The sequence below is a fragment of the Lepidochelys kempii genome, chromosome 6, assembly GCF_965140285.1.
Source record: "Lepidochelys kempii isolate rLepKem1 chromosome 6, rLepKem1.hap1, whole genome shotgun sequence".
In the NCBI taxonomy this organism is placed as follows: Eukaryota; Metazoa; Chordata; order Testudines; family Cheloniidae; genus Lepidochelys; species Lepidochelys kempii.
The window spans coordinates 103772937-103795364 of NC_136385.1; the positions used below are offsets into that span (position 1 = coordinate 103772937).

General features: G+C 37.8%; 1 protein-coding gene across 6 annotated transcripts in view; it reads left to right on the forward strand.

Moving 5' to 3' along the window:
* CPSF2 (cleavage and polyadenylation specific factor 2) overlaps positions 1 to 21112 on the forward strand; it is a 27510-nt gene extending 6398 nt beyond the window's left edge. For all 6 annotated transcript variants that reach the window (XM_073349475.2, XM_073349472.2, XM_073349474.2 and 3 more), the window contains 14 exons: positions 845 to 1025; positions 3488 to 3647; positions 3755 to 3860; positions 5078 to 5207; positions 6619 to 6734; positions 7347 to 7534; positions 8049 to 8339; positions 9631 to 9731; positions 10160 to 10360; positions 11050 to 11202; positions 12164 to 12389; positions 14260 to 14562; positions 19234 to 19368; positions 19478 to 21112. In XM_073349475.2, the coding sequence (XP_073205576.1) occupies positions 877 to 1025; positions 3488 to 3647; positions 3755 to 3860; positions 5078 to 5207; positions 6619 to 6734; positions 7347 to 7534; positions 8049 to 8339; positions 9631 to 9731; positions 10160 to 10360; positions 11050 to 11202; positions 12164 to 12389; positions 14260 to 14562; positions 19234 to 19368; positions 19478 to 19570 (2352 nt within the window). In that variant the 5' untranslated portion in view covers positions 845 to 876 and the 3' untranslated portion in view covers positions 19571 to 21112. The remainder of the gene's footprint in view (positions 1 to 844; positions 1026 to 3487; positions 3648 to 3754; positions 3861 to 5077; positions 5208 to 6618; positions 6735 to 7346; positions 7535 to 8048; positions 8340 to 9630; positions 9732 to 10159; positions 10361 to 11049; positions 11203 to 12163; positions 12390 to 14259; positions 14563 to 19233; positions 19369 to 19477) is intronic.
* The last annotated feature ends 1316 nt before the right edge of the window (positions 21113 to 22428 follow it).

Sequence of the window (22428 nt, forward strand, 5' to 3'; positions counted from 1 at the left end):
CAAACTGGGTTGTGACCCTGTTTTAATGGGGTCACCAGGGCTGGTGTTAGACTTGCTGGGGTCTGAGGCTGAAGCCGAAGCTTGAGGGCTTCAGTCCTGAGCAGCGGGGCTCAGGCTTTGGCTTCAGCCCTGTGCAGCAAGGCTTAGCTTACAGCCTCCCTGTACGGGGTGTCGGGGCTTGGGCGTGGGCTTCAGTCCCCCCGTCCCTGCCCAGGGTTGTATAGTAATTTTTTTTTTCAGAAGGGAGTCGAGGTGCAATGAAGTTTGAGAACCACTGGATTAGACAATTATCCGTCAGGAATGGTCTAGTTATTACTTAGTTCTGCCTTGAATGCCGGGGACTGGACTAGATGACTTATTCAGGTCCCTTCCAGCCCTACGCATCTGTGATCTAGTTTCTCAGGCTTTTTCTGTTTCTTTGTCAATCTGCCTTTCTCTTCCTCTTCAGTGGAAGCTTGTGTGTATGTCTGTTTATCTCCATCTAGCTCTCTTTTAATGAATAATCCCTTTTAAGTAGGAAGTTGCCATACATTGACTTGCAACAGTTTTGATTGTTGACATTAATAAAAAATTGTTCGGTTTTAGGGAAGTATCTGAAAACCATCCCAATTTAAGAATAATAAGAAATTGTTTTCTGTGTTTGTATTATAATATAGCGGCTCAAATAATAGTGTCAGTAGAATTCCTGGTAATTGATAACTAGAGGTATTATTATCTAGTAGTAATAATAATACACAATTATTACTGATGCATATGTTTGCACAAATGATAAAATAACAGTTGGTCTAAATATCTAAACTTCTTTTGTATTAGGTGTTTACATTTTTTTTTCTTTTTAAAATAGTTGTTTTGGTAAGCAGACATTTGGACAGAAAAATGACCTCCATTATCAAGTTGACTACGCTCTCAGGGGTGCAGGAGGAATCTGCTCTCTGCTACCTGCTGCAGGTAGACGAGTTTCGTTTTTTATTGGACTGTGGCTGGGATGAGAATTTTTCAATGGATATCATTGATTCTCTAAGGAAGTAAGTAATTGCTTATCCTTTGTTTTTTAATAAAAGTCCCGAAATCACATTACTGCATGTTGTAAAACATGATATTTTATGCTCATGATGTAGACTAAAAATCCAAAATTTTTGTTTTCTGTTTAAAATTGCCTATATGATAGGGAAAATCACTCTTCTAAAACCTTTTTAATAAATAGGTCTGCTCTGTGTATATATTCGGTATATATTACATCAGCTTGCATTAGTTACAAAAATACGCTTTTTACATCTAATAGCCCTGCAGATTCAATATGTACAGCTATGAGATACTGAGTTTGGGTCGATTCTGGCCTATGTATTATCAATAAGGTTACGAGTCTGTCCCAGAGGTCACGGACTCCGTGACTTCTGCAGTGGCTGGTGCTGGCTCAGGGGCTGCCCAAGGTGGGCAGCCCCTGGGCCAGCAGCAGCAGTTTGGGTGTATGGAAGGACGCTCAGGACTAGGGGCAGAGCGTTGTGGGGTGCGGGGGGCACTTACCTTAGGGTGGGAGGCTCCCACTGGCATGGCCTGCAGCTCCCAGGCAGCGAAGCAGGGCTCTGCGCTGTCTGTGACTGCAGGCTCCCCCCCAGCTTCCATTGGATGCAGTTCCTGGCCAATGTGAGCTGTGGCAGCCAGCGCTTGTGCCCCTCTGTCACCTAGGAGCTGTAGGGACTTGGGGCCAGGTAGGGAGCCCCTGCCATCCCTGCCAATCCTTCCCAGCACCAGCAAGGGTCCTGAGCCACCTCCCCCAGCACCTGTGGCACCGCTGGACTGCCCGAGGCCTCCCTCCCAAGTTTTAGTCACAGGTATTTTTAGTAAAAGTCATGGACAGGTCACAGGCAGTGAATTTTTGTTTACTGCCTGTGACCTGTCCATGACTTTTACTAAAAATACCTGTGACTAAAACGTAGCCTTAATTATCAACAGAATTAACTAAATACAAATAATAGAATCTTACTGCTGATCATGCATAAGCAAAAAAGAAAAATTTTGACTCTCGCCTGCTATCTGGTGTTTCGGCTGTCAGGAAAAAAAAGTTTGTTTTAAACTGAGCAAGTTAGACCTCAGTTCTGCAGCAAATGCATACAGGTGGGCTCTTACACTGAGCCCCATTTAATTCAGTGATGGCTCTGTGCATGTGTAGAGAGGGGTCATCCTGTACTCCCTGTGATTACAAGAGTGGGGTCTAAATATGGACATTCCTGAGAGAACATAAAATCCTCACAATGCCAATTTTAATCACAGTTCATAACATCATCACACATTAAAATCTTGTTCAGCTGCACATTGTGATACGATAATTGCAATATGGTCTTTAATGTTTTGAAAAGTTTCTTGAACCAGACAGTCATTCTTCGGGAAAAGGGTTTTCTTGCTACATGTGCTACTCAGATATGTGCAATATACATGCTGTTAGCATTTCAGCTAATACATTTTTTTTCACTTGTCTGTTGTTCTGAGTGTCTCTATTTTTATAAAATGTTTAGCCAGTGGGTCAAAGAATCAATTTTCTTACTTTTTAAAAAACAATCCAGCCACTTACTGTTGTTTGAAATATTTACATTTGACCTCTTCCTCTTTCTTTAAAAAGATATTTTTTTTAATTTGGCTTTTACAGATTTGGGACTTGATTCTGTAACCTCTACTCCTGTTTTTTTAAATGGGACTATTCAAGTGAGTAAGGCTGTAGAATTGGGCCCTGAGTCCTAGACTAATTTAATTTCACAATTAAGAAATGTAATGTTTCTTAAAATCTTTTGATAATGTTAGCCATTCAATTAAGTAGCAAAGATATTAAGTCATTTAAACTTTTATTATTTATAATTGTAATACGGATAAGCACTAAACAAGCGTAATCATTCTGGAGGAGAAAGAAAATATTACATTAAAATGTCAGGTTGGCATGGTACAGCTAGAAGTATTCATGTTCCAGAACCAACCAAACAGTCATGAATAATTAAATGTGTATAGTTTTCAAAGAGCTTTGGAAAACTAGTTTTGTGAAAAGCTAAGGGAAATGGCATACTAAATCTGTTTGGAGACTGGTTTCAAGCTATTTCAATTTGGAAATATTTTAATCCCTTATTTTACTAGTTATCACCTGTCTCAAATTGTAGTAATGCAATTCCTGTGAGTCTGGAGTTTGCCAAATTAGAAAATTAGGCAGTTTTGAAAAGCTTACTCTAAGTGACTTGGGATCCTAAGTTCCATTTTGAAAAATGACTTGGGCAGTTAGGCTCCTAAGTCACTTAAGAGCTTCTTAAAATTATATCCTTAATTTTTATTTTTTATAATGGTTATTAAAACTTTTCCTTAGTTCAAAGTCCCCATTCTGTTGGGGAAAAACTAAGTGATTTCTTTTCTGCTTGGCATTTCAGTTTTGCACTTGATGTTACCACAAAGTCGTTTCTCCCCCCACCCCCCGAAATTTTTTTCACGTATATTTCCTTTTCTCTCCTAGATATGTACACCAAGTTGATGCAGTGCTTCTTTCTCACCCTGATCCTCTACATCTCGGTGCTCTCCCGTATGCAGTTGGAAAAATGGGTTTAAATTGTGCTATTTATGCAACCATTCCTGTATATAAAATGGGACAAATGTTTATGTATGATCTCTATCAGGTATATTTTTATTTCATATTTTCACATGTATTTAATTTATTAAACTGTTTCATAGAAGATGATTCTCATGATTTTAAATGTTTTCCTTTGTTTCCTTTTTGTGCTAGTCTCGCCACAATACAGAAGATTTCACGCTCTTTACATTGGATGATGTAGATGCAGCTTTTGATAAAATACAGCAGCTCAAGTTCTCGCAGATTGTGAACTTGAAAGGTAAAAACGCAGCAAAAGATGCAGTAGCTGACTTGTCTTTTAATGGAGTTACTGTGCATTTTCATTTTGAACTTGAGTTTGCTTTTTTGAGGAGAGTACTTGGCGTAGGTCCTCTGCCTCACTAAAAGTGGATCAGTAGCACCACAGAGTAGCAGATCCTCATTGGTGTAAGCTGTCAAAGCACCACCCATAGCTGAGGATCTGCCCCAGTGATTACATTTCAGAAAAAGGCCCAACTCCCATTGAAGTTGGTAAGGGTTATGCCAGATTGAATTTGACTCTCCTGTCCTATGTCTTAGTTCTCATCTTTATTTTTCTGATATCTTCCATATCTCTAAAATACGTCTTGTTGTTATCTAATTGAAGGCAACATTACTGACAGCTGCTTACATATTTTCCCCAAGTGAAAAGGGGCACAAATAAAAACAGAAAAGCAAGTTCTTCAGGAAATGGACAGGAGTACTGGAGATTTCTGCTCAAATTATAGTAGTCTAAGGCAGTGGTTCTCAACCAGGGGTATGCATATCCCTGGCAGTACGCAGAGGTCTTCCAGGGGGTACATCAACTCATCTAGATATTTGCCGAGTTTTACAACAGGCTACATAAAAAGCACTAGTGAAGTCAATACAAACTAAAATGTCAAAAAATGACTTGTTCATACTGCTCTATATACTATGCACTGAAATGTAAGTACAATATTTATAGTCCAATTAATTGATTTTATAATTATATGGTAAAAATGAGAGAGCAATTTTTCAGTAACTGTGCTGTGACACCTCTGTATTTTTATGTCTGATTTTGTAAACCAATAGTTTTTAAGGGAGGTGAAACTTGGGGATACACAAGATAAATCAGACTCCTAAAAGGAGTACAGTAGTCTGGAAAGGTTGAGAGCCTCTGGTTTAAGGCATTAACCCATTTATTGGGACAAAGTTAAGTCCTGTCCACACTAACTAAACCAATGAGAAGTCATGTAAAGTTTGAACTGTCTTATAACTGGGTCCCTGACTTGTCATATTTGTTATGTAAGTACTTACACAATTGTTAGTACTCAGGCTGAAGGGAATAATGACTTCTGGCCTCCCTAACATGATCTCCTTCATCAGTAGTAACTTGGGGTTAGTGGTTTATTTCAAACTGCCGTGTGGTTGGGATAATGTATTGTAATATGCATGCTATATCTGAAATATTGAGAGGTTACAATACTGTCCCTGTAGGGAAAGGGCATGGTCTTTCTATTACACCACTGCCGGCTGGTCATATGATAGGAGGCACAATTTGGAAGATTGTCAAAGATGGAGAAGAAGAAATTGTTTATGCTGTTGACTTCAACCACAAGAGGGAGATGTATGTACAACACAGCAAATGATATTTTTTCCCAAATTTCAGTTAGTATTGCTATGTAATTTAACAGTGCCTGATAAATACTTGTATTGGCATGAAATATAAATATAGCCACCATCAAATCCAGCTGTTTGAGGTGAAGTGAAGTTGGCAGTGTACAACAGAGCAGTAAGGTCTCTGTTTCTTCCTTCTCAAATCCTGTTTTTAATTTAATTGTAAGTTTTGAAACAGAAAATGTCCAGTGCTACAGCTGGGGAGAGGAGGGAGAAGTCTCTCCTCCCAGTTGAAAAAGGAGAATAAAAATATAAATAGTGTCTTTTTTTCATAAAAATAAAAAGAAGCAATCTTCTGAGGAGAAGAAGAATGAGACAATGATAAATAACTGTCCCTTTTATCAGGGGAAAAACAACCATGCTAATGAGCCCCTAAATGCCAATATATGGTCCAACTTGTAATCAAGACTGCAGATGCGTGGGAGTGGGGACAGATATAAATGTTGCATAGTAATCTAGGTACAAAATGCAGATACCAAAGGCTTCGGGGGCCAGAGGGGAAATGGGGGGAAGGAGAGTTTGAATCTTATATTTGTGGGAAATTGCAGTGTTTATTTTCTCCTTTGATCAAAATGTGATTACAGGGAAATTTTTGCTTGTAGGAGTATTCACAGCTGGTCTCATAAAGAAGTAATTCAAGAATAAGTCAAATGGGACAGACATTTATTAGAAAATGGAAAAAAAATACATAGGTGACTTGGTGCTTAAAATGAGGAAATAATTATATTTAGATTCTTGTGGAAGTGTTTAAGATCCTTTAAAAGAGAGACAAGGGCAAATCTCCCCTCACTTCCCCCCACTCCCACAAAAAAGATAACTTATATTCTGTGGTGCTCTAGGAAGGTTTTGTTTTAAATTAAAATGTGTTAAAGGGACAAATGGAGATGAGAATAAAATCAGAGCGGAAGAAGTTTGCAGACTTAAAACATCATAAATTATTTGGGGTTTGTTTGCCTTAAACTAAATTTAAGGGGTGCTGAGAGGTTTCAGGTAAGGAAAGGCATGACAAGTAGAAAATTAAAGCAGGGTGAAGTTGCCATGCTTTTGGCCTAACAAAAAACTGTTCTTGCTAAACATGGCATAAGTACATAATTATGAAGCCAAATCATAAACTCCATGTTCTAGTACATTTTCTCTTAATAAGTATCATCTGATTCCTACGATAGAGGGCTTTTTTTCCCCCCAAGGTTTTTTGTTGTTAAAAGACCATAAGAATCTAATTAAAAATTTGCCAGATAATGGGGAATACCAGTTCTGCACATACTTCTCAGTGTGAAAGTTTTCAATCTTATGACTTTTTTTTGCCTTGTCAATAGAAATACGAAAACTGAACTAGTGTTGCCTAACTTCTTTTTCTTCAGCCATTTAAATGGATGTTCTCTGGAAATGTTGAGCAGGCCTTCGCTGCTTATCACAGATTCCTTTAATGCTACTTACGTACAACCCAGACGGAAGCAAAGAGATGAACAACTGTTAAGTATGTATTTTGCCAAATCAGTAGTAATGGAAAATATCTGTTTTTCAATTAAGTTATAAACTTCTACAACAAATGCAATATACATGAAAACTGAGAATCTTTAATTTTCTTTTAAGTTTCTGATTTATTTTTATTTTTTCTAACACTAGTGATCCTGTGAATAAACATATTTTCAGATAAAAGGTGATTGAGTCGTGCTTGCTGAAATTGATTCAAAGACTTCATGTTTTGATCTAGCCTGAGCTGATCTGTTCCTGTGAGATAAGGAAGTAAATTTCAATAGTTCTTTGTGCTTCATTTGAAAAAAAAAATCATTAAAATGGATTTAAAAAAAGAAATCGCTATTAAATATTAAGGCTGAGCTTTTCAAAGCTCTATGGCGGGGGCACAGCTCCCATTAATTTCAGTGGGAATTGTGCATCAATATCTCTTTGAAGCTGAGATTTCTCAGTGCTGCTTATTGTCAGTTAATCTTTGAGTTTAGTTTTCCTCTGATTATAGTTGATGTTTGGTAGAGAAAATAAAAATCTTTCTCCTCTTCTAATTGTGGTTCAGTGTGCAGCTACTTGATTTTATTTATTTTTTTGTTTCTCCTCTCCCATCCCACTCCAGCCAATGTCTTGGAGACGTTGCGAGGTGATGGAAATGTGTTAATAGCCGTGGATACAGCAGGCAGAGTTCTGGAACTTGCCCAACTTCTTGATCAGATTTGGAGAACAAAAGATGCAGGATTAGGAGTCTACTCTTTAGCACTTTTAAATAATGTCAGCTACAATGTAGTGGAGTTTTCTAAATCACAGGTGTGTTCTGATATTAAAATAGTTATGAATGGGCTAATTATTTTCATTCTTAATGCTGCTTGATAACAATAGGCTTATCCAAGGGCATGTAGTTCTTTTTAACATGAAGAAAGTTTTTTGTGTTACTGGGCTGACTTCCCTATTCCAGAGTGGGCACTCGTGATCTAAATTCCCTCCATCAAGTAATATACAACCAGAATACTGCCAGTGGTATGACTTAATCGACAGGGAAATCCATTTTCTTTGTACCACATGACCTGTTAGCCTCGGTTACAGGTGTGATAAAGAATATTTAATTTATATATATGATATGTGATCGCCCACAAAGAGGTATTGGTAAAGAGACCGATTTGATGTGTATGCATACTGCACCGGTCAACTTGAGAATCTCTAGAAGAGCATTTTTTAATGTTGTCAGGTACAAGTATATAGTTCGTACATCAGTTTTAGTTATTACACAGTACCATGTAAATCCTACAGATGACTTAACACTTTTTTCCAATACCACCCTTAGGTTGAGTGGATGAGTGACAAACTGATGAGGTGTTTTGAAGACAAGAGGAACAATCCATTTCAATTCCGCCATCTCTCATTGTGTCATGGTCTTTCTGACCTGGCTCGAGTGCCTAGCCCAAAAGTCGTGCTTGCCAGCCAGCCTGATTTGGAATGTGGGTTTTCAAGAGATCTCTTTATACAATGGTGTCAGGATTCCAAAAACTCTGTAATTTTAACTTACAGGACCACACCTGGGACGCTAGCACGATTTCTTATAGATAACCCTTCTGAAAAAGTTATAGATATAGAGGTAAGGACTAGGTTACAATTCAGATTTTTTGATGTTTACCAACTGTGGCAATGTTTGCAAGACCTAGCTTAAATTTCTTTTTTGATTCTGCTATTGAAAATTTTGTCTAGTTGCTGAGAGAACTCTTAAGCCACGTTTCCTGACGTGTCAAACTGTAGTTATAGTTAAGCATGGCATGGTCAAACAAGAATAAGATCAAAAGTAGATTTTATGGTAGGGAATTATAATATATTAGCTGAAGGGCAGCGTTATAAAATCTGCAGCATAAGCATGGAAATTGCTAAAAAAATCTTTCACATCACAGAAGCACACCCATGTTACAGTAAACAGAAAGTAATTGTACAGTTTCCTGTTGACTTTTAGATGGCAAGGTGCAGTAGCTATTTGGACCAAAAAATCATCTTGAAAAAGAAAATCAAGCTGAGTGAGGTTAATATAACACAAGAAATTTAAAAAGATAAAATTAAGGGTGGAAAATAAAAGGGAACAATTGACTTATACAGCTGATTTCAGTAATTTTTCATACTGCACCTGCCCCTGATTCCACCTGAGAAATTTTATGGTTTGTATGGGAGTGTGTACACCTCTGACTTCAAGGGGGTTCATTAGCAATTTCCATATAGATTCTACAGCTTTCTTTTATAATTTCCTAAAAGAATAGGATGACACTTCATGCATTATTGTCCTCGGGACACAGTATTATTTAGAATAAGTTATACTGTGGTTTGCCTTCTTTAAAGCCAGAGCAAAATTTGCTGCTGTTCCCTATAATAGTATTCAACTTTGGCATTCTGCTCTTGTTTATCAGTGGCAAAGACAGGGAAAGCAGAATACCAACACCGAATATTATTTTTGCCCTATTCAGTTACTGAAAGCAGGGGAAAAAATAATTCCTGCACTGTAAGTTACTGAATGAAGATCAGTTTCTATTTAGGAGTTCTGTAAAGTAAATCAGTTGATCTTTAATACAGTTTTACTATGACTATTTTATTGTTCAGCATGGTAATACTATATTTGCTCAATTTTAACAGTACTAGGGATTTTATTTCCATTTTAGAGTAAGTTTACTACTCAACTCAATGTGGGTACAGAATGTAGCCTTAATCACTTTGGTATCCTGATACTGATTATGACTGGGTAAAAGTTTGAAACAGTGCAATTGAAAGGGTATTAAAACTTCCAAATAAAAGTTACAGCTTTTTTGAAGTTGCTTACCCTAATACAGTTTTTCCCCTCCTTTTATATTTTTACATACACACACACACACACTCTTTTTTTTTTTTCTTTTTAGTTGAGGAAACGTGTAAAACTTGAAGGAAAGGAACTTGAGGAGTACCTAGAAAAGGAGAAACTAAAGAAAGAAGCAGCGAAAAAGTTAGAACAGTCCAAAGAGTAAGTATATTTCCTATTAATGCAGTGGGCTCTTAATGCCAAAGACACAGCCTCCAAGTAACCAGTATGATTCCTTACCACCTTTTGGAAATAACTGAATATTGTAGCTTCCATAGGTGAAAATATGTCAGATCATTCATTAGTCAGCTATGGAGTTCTGTTTTAATGGGTCCCTTTCAACTCTCTTTGAGAATCACAAATGCTTTCTAAAGTTTGTAAGCCATCTTAGTTCTCCAGCAGTAACTGCTTTTAAATGTTTCTAAATGTTCATTAATTGCAAAATTAGACCTGTGACAGTCTTTGTGCAGGCAATGGCCAGCAAATGTTTGATATATAGTATAAAATTTCATTTTAAGTGTGTGTGGATGGGTGTGTAAAATGAAACTTAAAAGAAATACCTTAAAGTGCATTTTGGGGTAACATTTCAGGGCAGATATTGATTCCAGTGATGAGAGTGATGTTGAAGAGGATATTGATCAGCCATCAGTGCATAAAACTAAGCATGACTTGATGATGAAAGGTGAAGGTAGCCGAAAAGGAAGCTTCTTCAAACAGGCCAAGAAGTCTTATCCAATGTTTCCAGCCCCAGAAGAAAGAATTAAATGGGATGAATATGGGGAGATTATCAAGTATGTGCGGGGAAAAAAATAGTAATGTTATTTGTATAGTGTTTTGTTTTTGAAGCACTTGCGACAGACCTGTGAAGTAGGTATTATCCCCACTTTAGACAAAGGATAACAGACAGAAATTAAGACAAGTTGCTGTAGGTCCCACAGAGAATTAGTGATTGTGCCAGGACTGAAATTAAGAAGTTACTACCTTTTTCCTCATGCTCAGTCCATTTAAATCATGCTGCCTCTCTAGGCACTTTCTTTATCTGAGAAGAGAGTAGTGATTAAATTCTTTTCTGTTCAACAGGAACCTGATTTTTGTTTAAATTCCACAATCTGATTTATAAATGACTTTAAAATGAAAAGGAGGGAAAACATCCTCTTTCCCGGAAGCCAGCGGTTTCTATCTGCCTTTTAAGGAACTCCTACTAAAGAGAGAGAGAATCTTGCAGAATGTTGGCTGATTTTAAATGTGAGAAATTGAAATATCTAAAAGATACTAATCTGGAAGAAATATAGTTAATCTGGGGTGGAATATCCTTGAGCATGTTTAGAGATTGGAATTTTAAAAGCATTTTTGCTGAACTTACATATTTCTAATTGTAAAGCAACTCAGTGGTAATACAGTGTAATAATAAATATGGTTTGTATAGCACCTAGAACCATGGTGCTACTTTAATACAAATAATTAAAAAATTCAACATTAGGCCTGAGGATTTCCTAGTTCCAGAGCTTCAAGCAACCGAAGAAGAAAAGAGTAAATTAGAATCTGGTCTGACAAATGGAGATGAGCCTATGGATCAAGATTTATCAGATGTTCCTACCAAATGTATTTCCGCAACGGAATCAATGGAAATAAAGTGAGTGATTTTTAGATAAGCTTACAGGTGGAGGGCACTGTTTGTCAGGGATTCACAACTGAAATGGCTGATGCATTGTAAACAGTGTTTAGTTGCTTATGGTTTTTTTTCTCAAAAAATATTTTTCAGGCTGAAACTTTATGATGGCTTCTTATTTTTTCCCCCCAAGTTCAGAGGGAGATTTTTCTGGGGAACTGGAAGATAATTTGTTGGGGGTTTTTTTACGTTTATGAAAAGGGTAGAAAATCATTGAAAGAGATGTGTGTATTTCAAGTATCACCTATTAAATCCTTTTTTTGTAAAGAAAACTAATTGAAAGAAACCTACATTAATGTAACATTTAGTCATTATTTTATGGCACCCGGAAGGGTGCTAGGTGCCTTGTAGCACAGATGAAAAGACACAAAAGAAAATTTTGCCCCTTTCTTTCCCTCCCCCCTCTCTCCCCCCCCCAATATGGTGCTTGGGTGGTTTAAAGAGGCTGGGGGAGAACTCCACTGTTGCAGACACTGCATTGGGCTGCCATATATGGCCGAAGTGTGGCCTTCTCCCCACCCTCTTCCTCTTGCAGTCTCTGGCATTTTGGGGGGCATAGTGCACATAACTACTGCCATTCTGGCTTATGCTGCAAGCAACATGGGGGAGGCTTCTGTAACTTACAGCAGACCCACCTCCCTGGGCTGCCTAAACTAGGCTGGGGCCTGTTTTGGAGTCAGGAAGGCACAAAGTGGCTTAAAGCTTCCTGTGGGCTGCACCTTTTGTGTTGCTCCTCCTGGAGGTGGCACAGAATTTGATTAGTTCCTAAGAGTTTACAGTCTACTTTTATACATGATGTGGTATTGGGCAGGAGGGGGAATGGGAAAGGAAGAGCAAGTGTTACAGCAATAAGACAACATAATTATTCTCTCTAAATTTAGAACATAAAGCATTAAGAATTTTTTTTCTTTTTAAATCAAATTAGAGCCAGAGTTACATACATAGACTATGAAGGACGCTCAGATGGTGACTCCATTAAAAAAATCATTAACCAGATGAAGCCACGACAGTTGATCATTGTCCATGGTCCACCTGAGGCCAGCCAGGACCTTTCAGAGTCTTGCAGAGCTTTTGGTGGGAAAGATATTAAAGTTTATATGCCTAAACTGCATGAAACTGTAGATGCAACCAGTGAGACTCACATCTATCAGGTAAGATGGTGGGATTTGTCAATTATATGAGTACTGAGGGATGTGAGAGCTCTACATTGATCAGATTATGTCATTATTTGGCTGTGCCTTTTGGAGGGAAAGAAGATAATGCTATGATCACTTACATCTAGTCCTATTGAGGCAAGAGAATTAACTTTTATTTCTGGGGAAAGATGGAAACATTTCCATTATAATCATGTGGATATTATGTTATACCTACACATTATTAATGCAGTCACTACATTAATAGAAGTTTAAGATTACATATTTAAGCCTGCAGTTATAAAGTGCAAAAGGAAAGTATCTCATTCAACTTGCTCTGCTGAACACATTGTATATATTTAGGTATGCATTTGAGTCCCAGTCTTGCATTTCTTGTATATCCAAACTTCTTATTGAAACTGCTGTAAGAGTTTTGGATGCAAAAGAAATAGCCCAATAGTAACTGAAAATATGCGTGTCAAGTAAGAGCAAGTTAATTTTACTAAAAACCTTAACTGTACCACTACTCTGTGTGTTTGTGTGTCTGTGTGTAACATGAAGAAAAACTAGAGAAATTGCCTGAGCATGTCAGCATTATAAACGGTTCCAATTAAGCTTTGAAGCAGAGATCTAATGGAGGGGTAATGGGGCTAGAGAGAAGAGTACACACCTCAGTTTGAAGGAAGTGGGGTATGAATGAGAGCATGTGAGAGCTGGTTGGAGAAACTCCAATGGAAATCCAAATTGAAATGCTTCTCGAAATTGTTGATTGACTTTGGAAGAAAACCGGGTTAAAGTTCTAACAGTATTGAAATGTCTCATTTCAACTGTTCTGGAATAAAACATTCTGATTTTTCATTTTGAAAAAACCTATTATTCTGTATTATAATAAAAAATGTCAAAATTGCAAAATGTTTTGATGGACCTGAAACAAATATTTTTTTGGAATTTTCCTTTATGGAGAACTTTACAACTTTCAAGTCTCATTCAGAAGAAAGTCAAATTTCAAAATCAGTCACAAAACAAATTTTCTGCTCTCTGCACAGAGCTAATTCATACCTTTGCAGTATTAACATCTGAAAAAGAAACAGGTGGGGGCATCAGAAAATGAAGAAGAAATCAAATTTATTTTTTGGGAGGATTATGGTGTGTGTTTATAATGAAACCTTTGCAAGTCTCCTTCATACACTTGATCCCAACAGCAGCAGCATCTGGGCCAAGGAATACAATGCCACCGTGAAGTCTCAAAAAAGGCAGGTTTTTACTGGAATCTGTTAATATCTTAGATTCCAATTGAATGTGGTTAAAAGTGATGTTTTAGTCACTTAAGGTTTAGATATTTAATCTTTTCCCATCATGACTGGTAAAGAACTACATAAGTGCCATTTAAATGCAAAGTTGATATGTTGTGTGGTTGATTTTTTTTTTTTTTTTTAATCTCTCCAATAATTCAAACATAGCAGAAGGAACTGTTCTTAAACATACCAAGAGCCATCAAGGATAGTTTTAGCGCTACAGAAAAATATTTCAGATTAAAAATATGTGAAAAGGGGAGTTACAACGAAAGTCTCACCTTAACCCTCAAAAGTCACAGTCTGATCTGCTTATCTTTACCAAGAAAGAGCACTAATATTTGTTTGTTTTTTTTCTGCTGCTTTCCAAACCAATTGTCAGGTGCAAGCCATGTGTACTCTTCTGTCATTTAGTGTTGTGCTTTATTGCTGGAGGGTTTTTTTCCAAAGAGTGTGATGGATTCAAACAACATGGTGTCATAATGTATGGGGAAATTATTAATTTTTAAAAAGTTGGTGTTAAGAGCCTGTGAAATGTGCTGTCAGGTTTGCTTATGTAAATAAGTCATTACAGTTTTTGTCTATGTGCAACTTAGGTCAGGTTAAAAGATTCTCTGGTCAGCTCCCTTCAGTTCTGTAAAGCGAAAGATGCAGAACTGGCGTGGATAGATGGCGTCCTGGACATGCGGGTTTCAAAAGTGGACACAGGAGTCATTCTGGAAGAAGGAGAGCTGAGGGAAGATGGAGAAGACTTGGAAATGCAAGTGGATATGCCTTCTTCTGAGTCCAGTGTTATTGCACAGCAAAAGGCCATGAAGAGTTTGTTTGATGATGATGATAAGGAAGTATGTGAGGAGAGCGAGATCATCCCTACTCTAGAACCACTGCCACCACATGAGGTAGAAAAGCTTTTGCCTTCCCTTGGCTACATGCTCTCTTATATTTGTGCTGATTTTTGTCTTATATTTGTGGGGATGATTTTCCGGTATCGTTTTTTCAATGTTTAGAGCCTGACTTTAAGTGGCACTTATTCAGGTAGAAGCCTCATTAAAGTCAGGAGCTTTGCTTGAATAAGGCCTCCAGTATCGGACTGTTCATGTTGTAAATTGGTGTCTTAGGGCTTGTTTTCACTATGGGGGTAAATCGACCTAAATTACGCTACTCCAGCTACGTAGCTTAGGTCGACTTACCCCAGTCTTCACTGCACTGCGTTGGCGGGAGATGCTCTCCCCTTGAATTCCCTTACTCTTCTCGGGGAGCTGGAGTACTGAGGTCAACCGCTAAGTCGACAGCAGAGCGCTCTCTGGGTTTTCACTAGACCCACTAAATCGATCCCTGCTGCATTGATTGCAGCAGCATTTATCTCCCTGTAGTGAAGACCAGCCCTTAGTGTCAGGTTTCAGAGTAGCAGCCGTGTTAGTCTGTATTCGCAAAAAGAAAAGGAGTACTTGTGGCACCTTAGAGACTAACCAATTTATTTGAGCATAAGCTTTCGTGAGCTACAGCTCACTTCATCAGTTGCATACTGTGGAAAGTATAGAGGATCTTTTTATACACACAAAGCATGAAAAAATGGGTGTTTACCACTACAAAAGGCTTCTCTCCCCCCACCCCAATCTCCTGCTGGTAATAGCTTATCTAAAGTGATCACTCTCCTTACAATGTGTATGATAATCAAGGTGGGCCATTTCCAGCACAAATCCAGAGTTTAACAAAAACGTCTTGGGGGGGTAGGAAAAAACAAGGGGAAATAGGTTACCTTGCATAATGACTTAGCCACTCCCAGTCTCTATTCAAGCCTAAGTTAATTGTATCCAATTTGCAAATGAATTCCAATTCAACAGTCTCTCGCTGGAGTCTGGTTTTGAAGTTTTTTTGTTGTAATATCGCAACTTTCATGTCTGATTTTTACGGTTGTTCCACAGCTACTGCTTTCTTTGTTCAGAATGTGAGCGCTTCAAGATAGAGAATGTCTCTTTGCCCTGGTCTACATTAGGGGGTGGGGGATCGATCTCAGTTATGCAACTTCTGCTATGTGAATAACGTAGCTGAAGTCGACGTACTTAGATCAACTTACCATGGTGTCTTCACCGCGGTGAGTCGACTGCTGCCTCTCCCCTGTCAACTCCACCTGCGCCTCTCGCAGCGGTGGAGTACAGGAGTTGATGGGAGAGTGCTCAGGGGTCGATTTATTGCTTCTAGACTAGATGCAATAAATCGACCCCTGTTGGATTGATCACTGCCCGCCAATCTGGCGGGTAGTGTAGACATACCCTTTATTATGTATAATATACAGTGCTTATCACAATGTGATGCTGATCTCAGATGGGGCTTCTAGGTACTGATGCAATACAAATTTTTATTTATTATGTGACCTGTGCACTTACCATGCATGACTTTGGAAATCAGTTGGTATTTGGGCTGTCAAGCAATTTAAAAAATTACGATTAATTGTGAGATTAAAAAAATAAATTGCAATTAATTTTTAATTGCACTGTTAAACAGTAACATAATACCATTTATTTAAATATTTTTGGATGTTTTCTATATTTTCAAATATAGGCAGGGGTCTTGGGGCTTCTGCCCTGCTTGGGGCTCCTCGGTGCTCGCGTGGGGCTCCAGGCTCAAGCCTCCACCCCACACCAGGCTCCGAGCTGGAGCTTCAGCCCCCTCACTGCCAATGCCTCTTCACCTCCACCCAGAGTTATACGATTGATGTGTTTAAAAAAATTAACGTATTAATTTTGTTTTCAGTTAATCGCAGGCATTAGCTGTGATTAATTGACAGCCCGAGTTGGTATCACTCCTTGGATTTACTCTTAAATTTCATCTGACACTGTGGTAAATGTTTCCTTATCTTATGTAGTTAAAGATAGATACATGCACAAATATCATTTCAAAAAGAAGCACCTAACTGACCAACAGAGAATCAGACAGTGCAATTCTTATAGCACTCTTCGTCCTTAGTCCTCAAATACTTTTGTGTATCTGGGTAGATATCATTAACTCCTTTTAAGAAATAGAGAAAACTGAGACATACAGATGTTAAGGGTAAGGTCTTGCGCTGCAACTCTTAGGCCAGGTGGAGGTACGTTGCCACCTTTGTACCCTCTCAAACCAGTACTGCTGAGGGCCTCTGTATCCCTTGGAGCATAACTTAGGAAGGCACCTAGGGCTGTCTAAATTATGGCAGCCTCCCTGGGCTGTGCTGTGAACCACAGTGTTGATTGTCGGGGCACTGCTCCCAGCACACCCCTTGCCCCAGGGCTTGTGAGCAGGTCCTATCAGGGAGCCTTATGGCTGTCTTACACAGTACCTACGCAGGGGGAAATCCTCTCTTGGCTAGATCCAAGGTTTATAGGGCCCTTTCATCTGGCATAAAAGGGCTTGAGCTTGGGTGAGAATCTCACCCTAGCTGACTTTCCCAAGACCACAGAGCTTGAAAAGGAAACCAGAGTTTCCCATGCCCTGTCCCGCAGGTCTAGGATCCCAGCACAGACTAGGAGTTGCTCGTGAGGAGACTGTCTTAAAATCATTACACCTATCAAAGGGGAAATCGAATAAATTAGGGCTGTGAATTAATCACAGTTAACTTACACTATTAACTCAAAAAATTAATTGCGATTTAAAATATTAATCGTGATTAAACTCTGTTTTAATCACACTGTTAAACAAGAGAATACCAATTGAAATTTATTAACTAGTTGTGGATGTTTTTCTACGTTTTCAAATATATTGATTTTAATTACAACACTGAATACGAAGTGTACAGTGCTCACTTTATATTATTTTTTATTACAAATACTTGCACTGTAAAAATGATAAACAAAAGAAATAGTACTTTTCAGTTCACCTTATACAAGTACGGTAATGCAAACTCTTTATTGTGAAAGTGCAACTTACAAATGTAGATTTTTGTCACATAACTGCGCTCAAAAACATGTTCCTCGGCCCACGCCACTTGCCACAGCCCCCATAGGCCTGGAACTGCGAACTGTGGCCAGTGGGAGCTGCCATCGGCCAAACCTGCAGACACTGCAGGTAAACAAACCGTCCTGGCCTGCCCACGGATTTCCCTGTTGCGCTGTGTGCCAAAGGTTGCCAATCCCTGCTTTAGAGCATACAAGTCTACTGAGTCCTACTTCTTATTCAGCCAATCACTAAGTCAAACAAGTTTGTTTACATTTATGGGAGATACTACTGCCCACTTCTTATTTACAGTGTCACCTGAAAGTGAGAGAGGCGTTCGTATGGCACTTTTGTAGCTGGCATTGCAAGGTATTTACATGCCAGATATGCTAAACATTCGTATGTCCCTTCATGCTTTGGCTACCATTCCAGAGGACATGCTTGTTAAAAAAATAATGCGTTAATTAAATTTTAACTGAACTCCTTGGGGGAGAATAGTATGTCTCCTGCTCTGTGTTACCCACCATGTATTTCCATAATATAGGAGTCTTGGATGATGACCGAGCACGTGTTGTTCGTTTTAAAAACATTTTCCCTGCAGATTTGACAAAACACAAAGAAGGTACCAGTGTGAGATTTCTAAAGATAGCTACAGCACTGAACCCAAGGTTTAAGAATCTGAAGTGTCTTCCAAAATCTGAGAGGGATGAGGTGTGGAGTCATGCTTTCAGAAGTCTTTAAAAGAGCAACATTCTGATGTGGAAACTGCAGAACCCGAACCATCAAAAAAGAAAATCAACTTTCTGCTGGTGGCATCTTTAATCAGATGATGAAAATGAACATGCATTGATCTGCACTGCTTTGGATCATTATCAAGCAGAACCCATCATCAGCATGGACACGTCCTCTGGAATGGTGGTTGCAGTGTGAAGGGACATATGAATCTTTAGTGCATTTGACACGTAAATACCTTGCAATGCCTGCTACAAAAGTGCCATGTGAACGCCTGTTCTCACTTTCAGGTGACATTGTAAACAAGAAGCGGGCAGCATTATCTCCTGCAAATGTAAACAAACTTGTCTGAGTGACTGGCTGAACAAGAAGTAGGACTGAGTGGACTTGTAGGCTCTAAAGATTTACGTTGGTTTATTTTTGAATGCAGGGTTTTTTTGTACATAATTCACCATTTGTATTTTCAACTTTCATGATAAAGAGATTGCACTACAGTACTTGTATTAGGGGAATTGAAAAATACTATTTTTTTTTTGTTTTTCGCAGCACAGATATTTGTAATAAATTGAGCACTGTACATTTTGTATTCTGTTATAGTTAAAATCAATATATTTAAAAATGTAGAAAACATCCAAAAATATTTAAATAAATGGTATTATTGTTTAACAGTTTTCAGAGTAACAGCCGTGTTAGTCTGTATTCGCAAAAAGAAAAGGAGGACTTAATTGGTTAGTCTCTAAGGTGCCACAAGTCCTCCTTTTCTTTTTGTTTAACAGTGCGATTAATCGCGATTAATTTTTTTAATCGCTTGACAGCCCTAGAATATTTTTTTCCAATCATATGCTCAGTTACTTTATTATAAAGGCTTAATAAAAATGTTTTACTAAAATCTTTAGAAGATTTATTTTTTGTCCTTTATTCATTGAAAGGTTATTGGACATCAGTCTGTTTTCATGAATGAGCCAAGACTGTCTGATTTTAAACAAGTTCTTCTGCGAGAAGGAATTCAAGCTGAATTTGTAGGAGGGGTGCTTGTGTGCAACAACCTAGTGGCTGTTCGTAGGGTAAGTATGTTGTTTTTAAAGCTATATAGAATATATGCAACACATTATGTGTATCTCCCTAACCATCTCACTGTACAGATAATAGATTCAAGTATGTTTTTTGTTTCAGACTGAAACAGGGCGCATTGGATTGGAAGGCTGTCTTTGCCAGGACTTCTATAGAATAAGAGATCTTTTATATGAGCAGTATGCCATTGTCTAATGGAGATGCTGTGAAGATGATGTCTTTACTTGAACTTTAAAAGACAGTGGAGATTTCTACCTTTTTATTTTTGTGGGTATCTTTTTGTAGTTTTCTAATTTCTACAGAGAATACTGATTGTTCAGAAAAGTTAGACATCAAAGTCCAGTAAACTAACCTAAACAAGTAAATAATTGCTACCACAGTTCTATATAAGACATCCCTTGGTACATTCCACATTGCTGACTTTCAAGCTGTTAAAGAATATTGTTGCAAATACAATTGGTATGCTATAATTGAGATTGACAGTTTCCTTTACGAACTTTCTTCCGAGAAGGATTTTACTGGTCATAAACATGCTCTTTGACGTAACGTGGCATACCAAGTCTCTGCCTAAGAATGCAAATATATAAAAATAATCTGTTTTCCTATTTTAAAAATATCAGAAAAGGTTGTCTTTGGTTTTTGTGGGGAGGTTCTTCTACTGAACAGTAGAAGCTTCAGCAAAAAAATTTCTAGGCCACTGAAAATTGGCCAAGTTCTTAATAGTGACTTTCCTGCAGTGGTTAATATGCACCCTTGTTAATACTGTAACTGCTTCATGCTACCGATTGATACAGTACATCATAAGATATTCCGAAATAAAATCTCAATTTCCTGGGTCAAAAAGCCAGTCCTAAAATGTTATAAGGTTAAATACATTTTTAGAATGTAACGCAATCTAAAATACAGAATGAGTGGAAAAACAAAGGTTGTCTGGCATATCTGCTAACCACATGTTTTTGCATTTTCTCGCTACTGTATATGTATATATGCATAACTTCTAGTTGTTACAATCTGTTACGCCAGTTATACCTATCTTTTGTGAATTTTGATTTTAATACTTTCAAGAAAAAAAACAAAACACCTGCATTCTGTTACTTATAATAAGCAGTGCACAGTGAGGTGAGTTCAGGAAGGTATTCTGTCCTTACATCTGAATTCTTGACTTTGTGAATTTATCTGCTTGGTACCAGGTTTCATAGTACTTGTTTTTCCTATTGCTGGCAGTGGGATTACAGCCACTGGTACTAAAATTTGTTAGATTTTTAGTTGAATATGAACAGTCTTGGGTCACTTAACTTCTTACATTTCTGAACAGAAAACAGTGATGGAACACATGCAGAGCACTGGTCTATTAATCAGAAATTACTTTTTTATTCTCAACCTTTGGTTTTAATCAGTGTTTGAAATTATTCTTCATTTATTACAACAACGGTGGCTTAAACTTGAGTTCTGCTCTCATTTGTTTATTTAAAAAAAAGCAAACAAAACTTTTAATGAAATATGGGCAAAAACCAACTCTGTGGGCTGCTGCTGAAGCACAGATTAGTTTGCTGTTCATTCTTGACTATTAGGCATTGTATAGCTATTCTTCATGTTGCCTATTTATACTGTTTAAAAGTTGGAATAGGAACTTAAAAGAAAACTGGGATAAGCATTCAAAAACTTCTGATATTAGATGTAAAAATGTAATGCATTCTAAAATATGATTGAGAGGAAATATATGTATTTTGATACACACACATGCCTGACTAGAAATAATTACCAAAATGTGGTAAGAATTTTTTTTTCTTTTTTGTTTTGGTTTGTTTGGGGGGTTTTGTTTTTTAAGTTTAGCCAACACTTTAGAAAACATTACTTTCAATGCATGTAAATCTAAATCACTGTTGGATGGTTGTCAGCAAACGTCACCTTTAACCATTGTTCTGATAGAAGTCCATTTGCAACATGACCTAAACATTCATATAGGTAAACTGACTCTGGAGCTTTTATCCTGGGGGTAAGAGAGATTACATCAACATATACTGCTGGAATTTATTGTGCAAATTACTTTTTAATTCCATAATTTTTTGTTCATGAAAATTTCTTAAAACAAAACAATCTCACTTTAACAACAGTTTATTAAGTTGGCAGTGTAAATTTGAAATTAACATTTACTGTACTTTCTTCTCTATTCTATTCTTTGACAGGATGAGTGACCTAGTGTTTGGGGGAGAAGCAGTAGATGGAAATATCTTGATTTTTAATAAGGCTTTTGACACAGTCTCACACAAAATACCCATAAGAAAACTAGGGAAATATGGTCTACATTAAATTACTGTAAAGTGGGTGGATAATTGGTTGAAAGACCATACTCCAAGGTAGTTTGCTGTCAAACAGGGTGACTTATTTAGTGGTATCCCACAGGAGTCTGTCCTGAGTCCAGTGCTAGTCAGTATTTTCATTAGTGACTTGGATAATGGAATGGAGAGTATGCTTATTCAAACTTGCAGGTGACACTATGCTGGGAGGGGCGCAAGCACTTTGACCAACAAGATTAGAATTCAAAAGGACCTTGATATGAAATCAGCAAGATGAAATTCAATAAAGACAAGTGCAGAGTACTATACTTAGAAAGGAAAACTCAAATGCACCACTGCAAAATGGGAAACAGCAGGCTAGGTCATAGTACTGTAGAAAAGAATCTGGGGGTTTTAGGAGATCACAAATTGAATATAAACTAACAGTGTGATCCAGGTTCAAAAAAGGCAAACATCACTCTGTGGTGTATTAAAAGAGAGTAATATGTAAGACATGGGAAGTAATTGTCCAGCTCTGCTCAGCACTGGTGAGGCCTCACCTGGAGTACTATGTCCAGTTTGGGGCATCATAAAAGATGTGGATAAATTGGAGAGTCTAGAGGAGAATTACAAAAGTGATAAAAGGTTTAGAAAACCTGACCTTTGAGGAAAGGTTTAAAAAAAAATCCTGCATTTTTAGTCTAAAGATGAGAAGGCTGAGTGGGATCTGATAAGTCTTCAACTATATTAAGGGCTGTTTTAAAGAGGACTGTGATC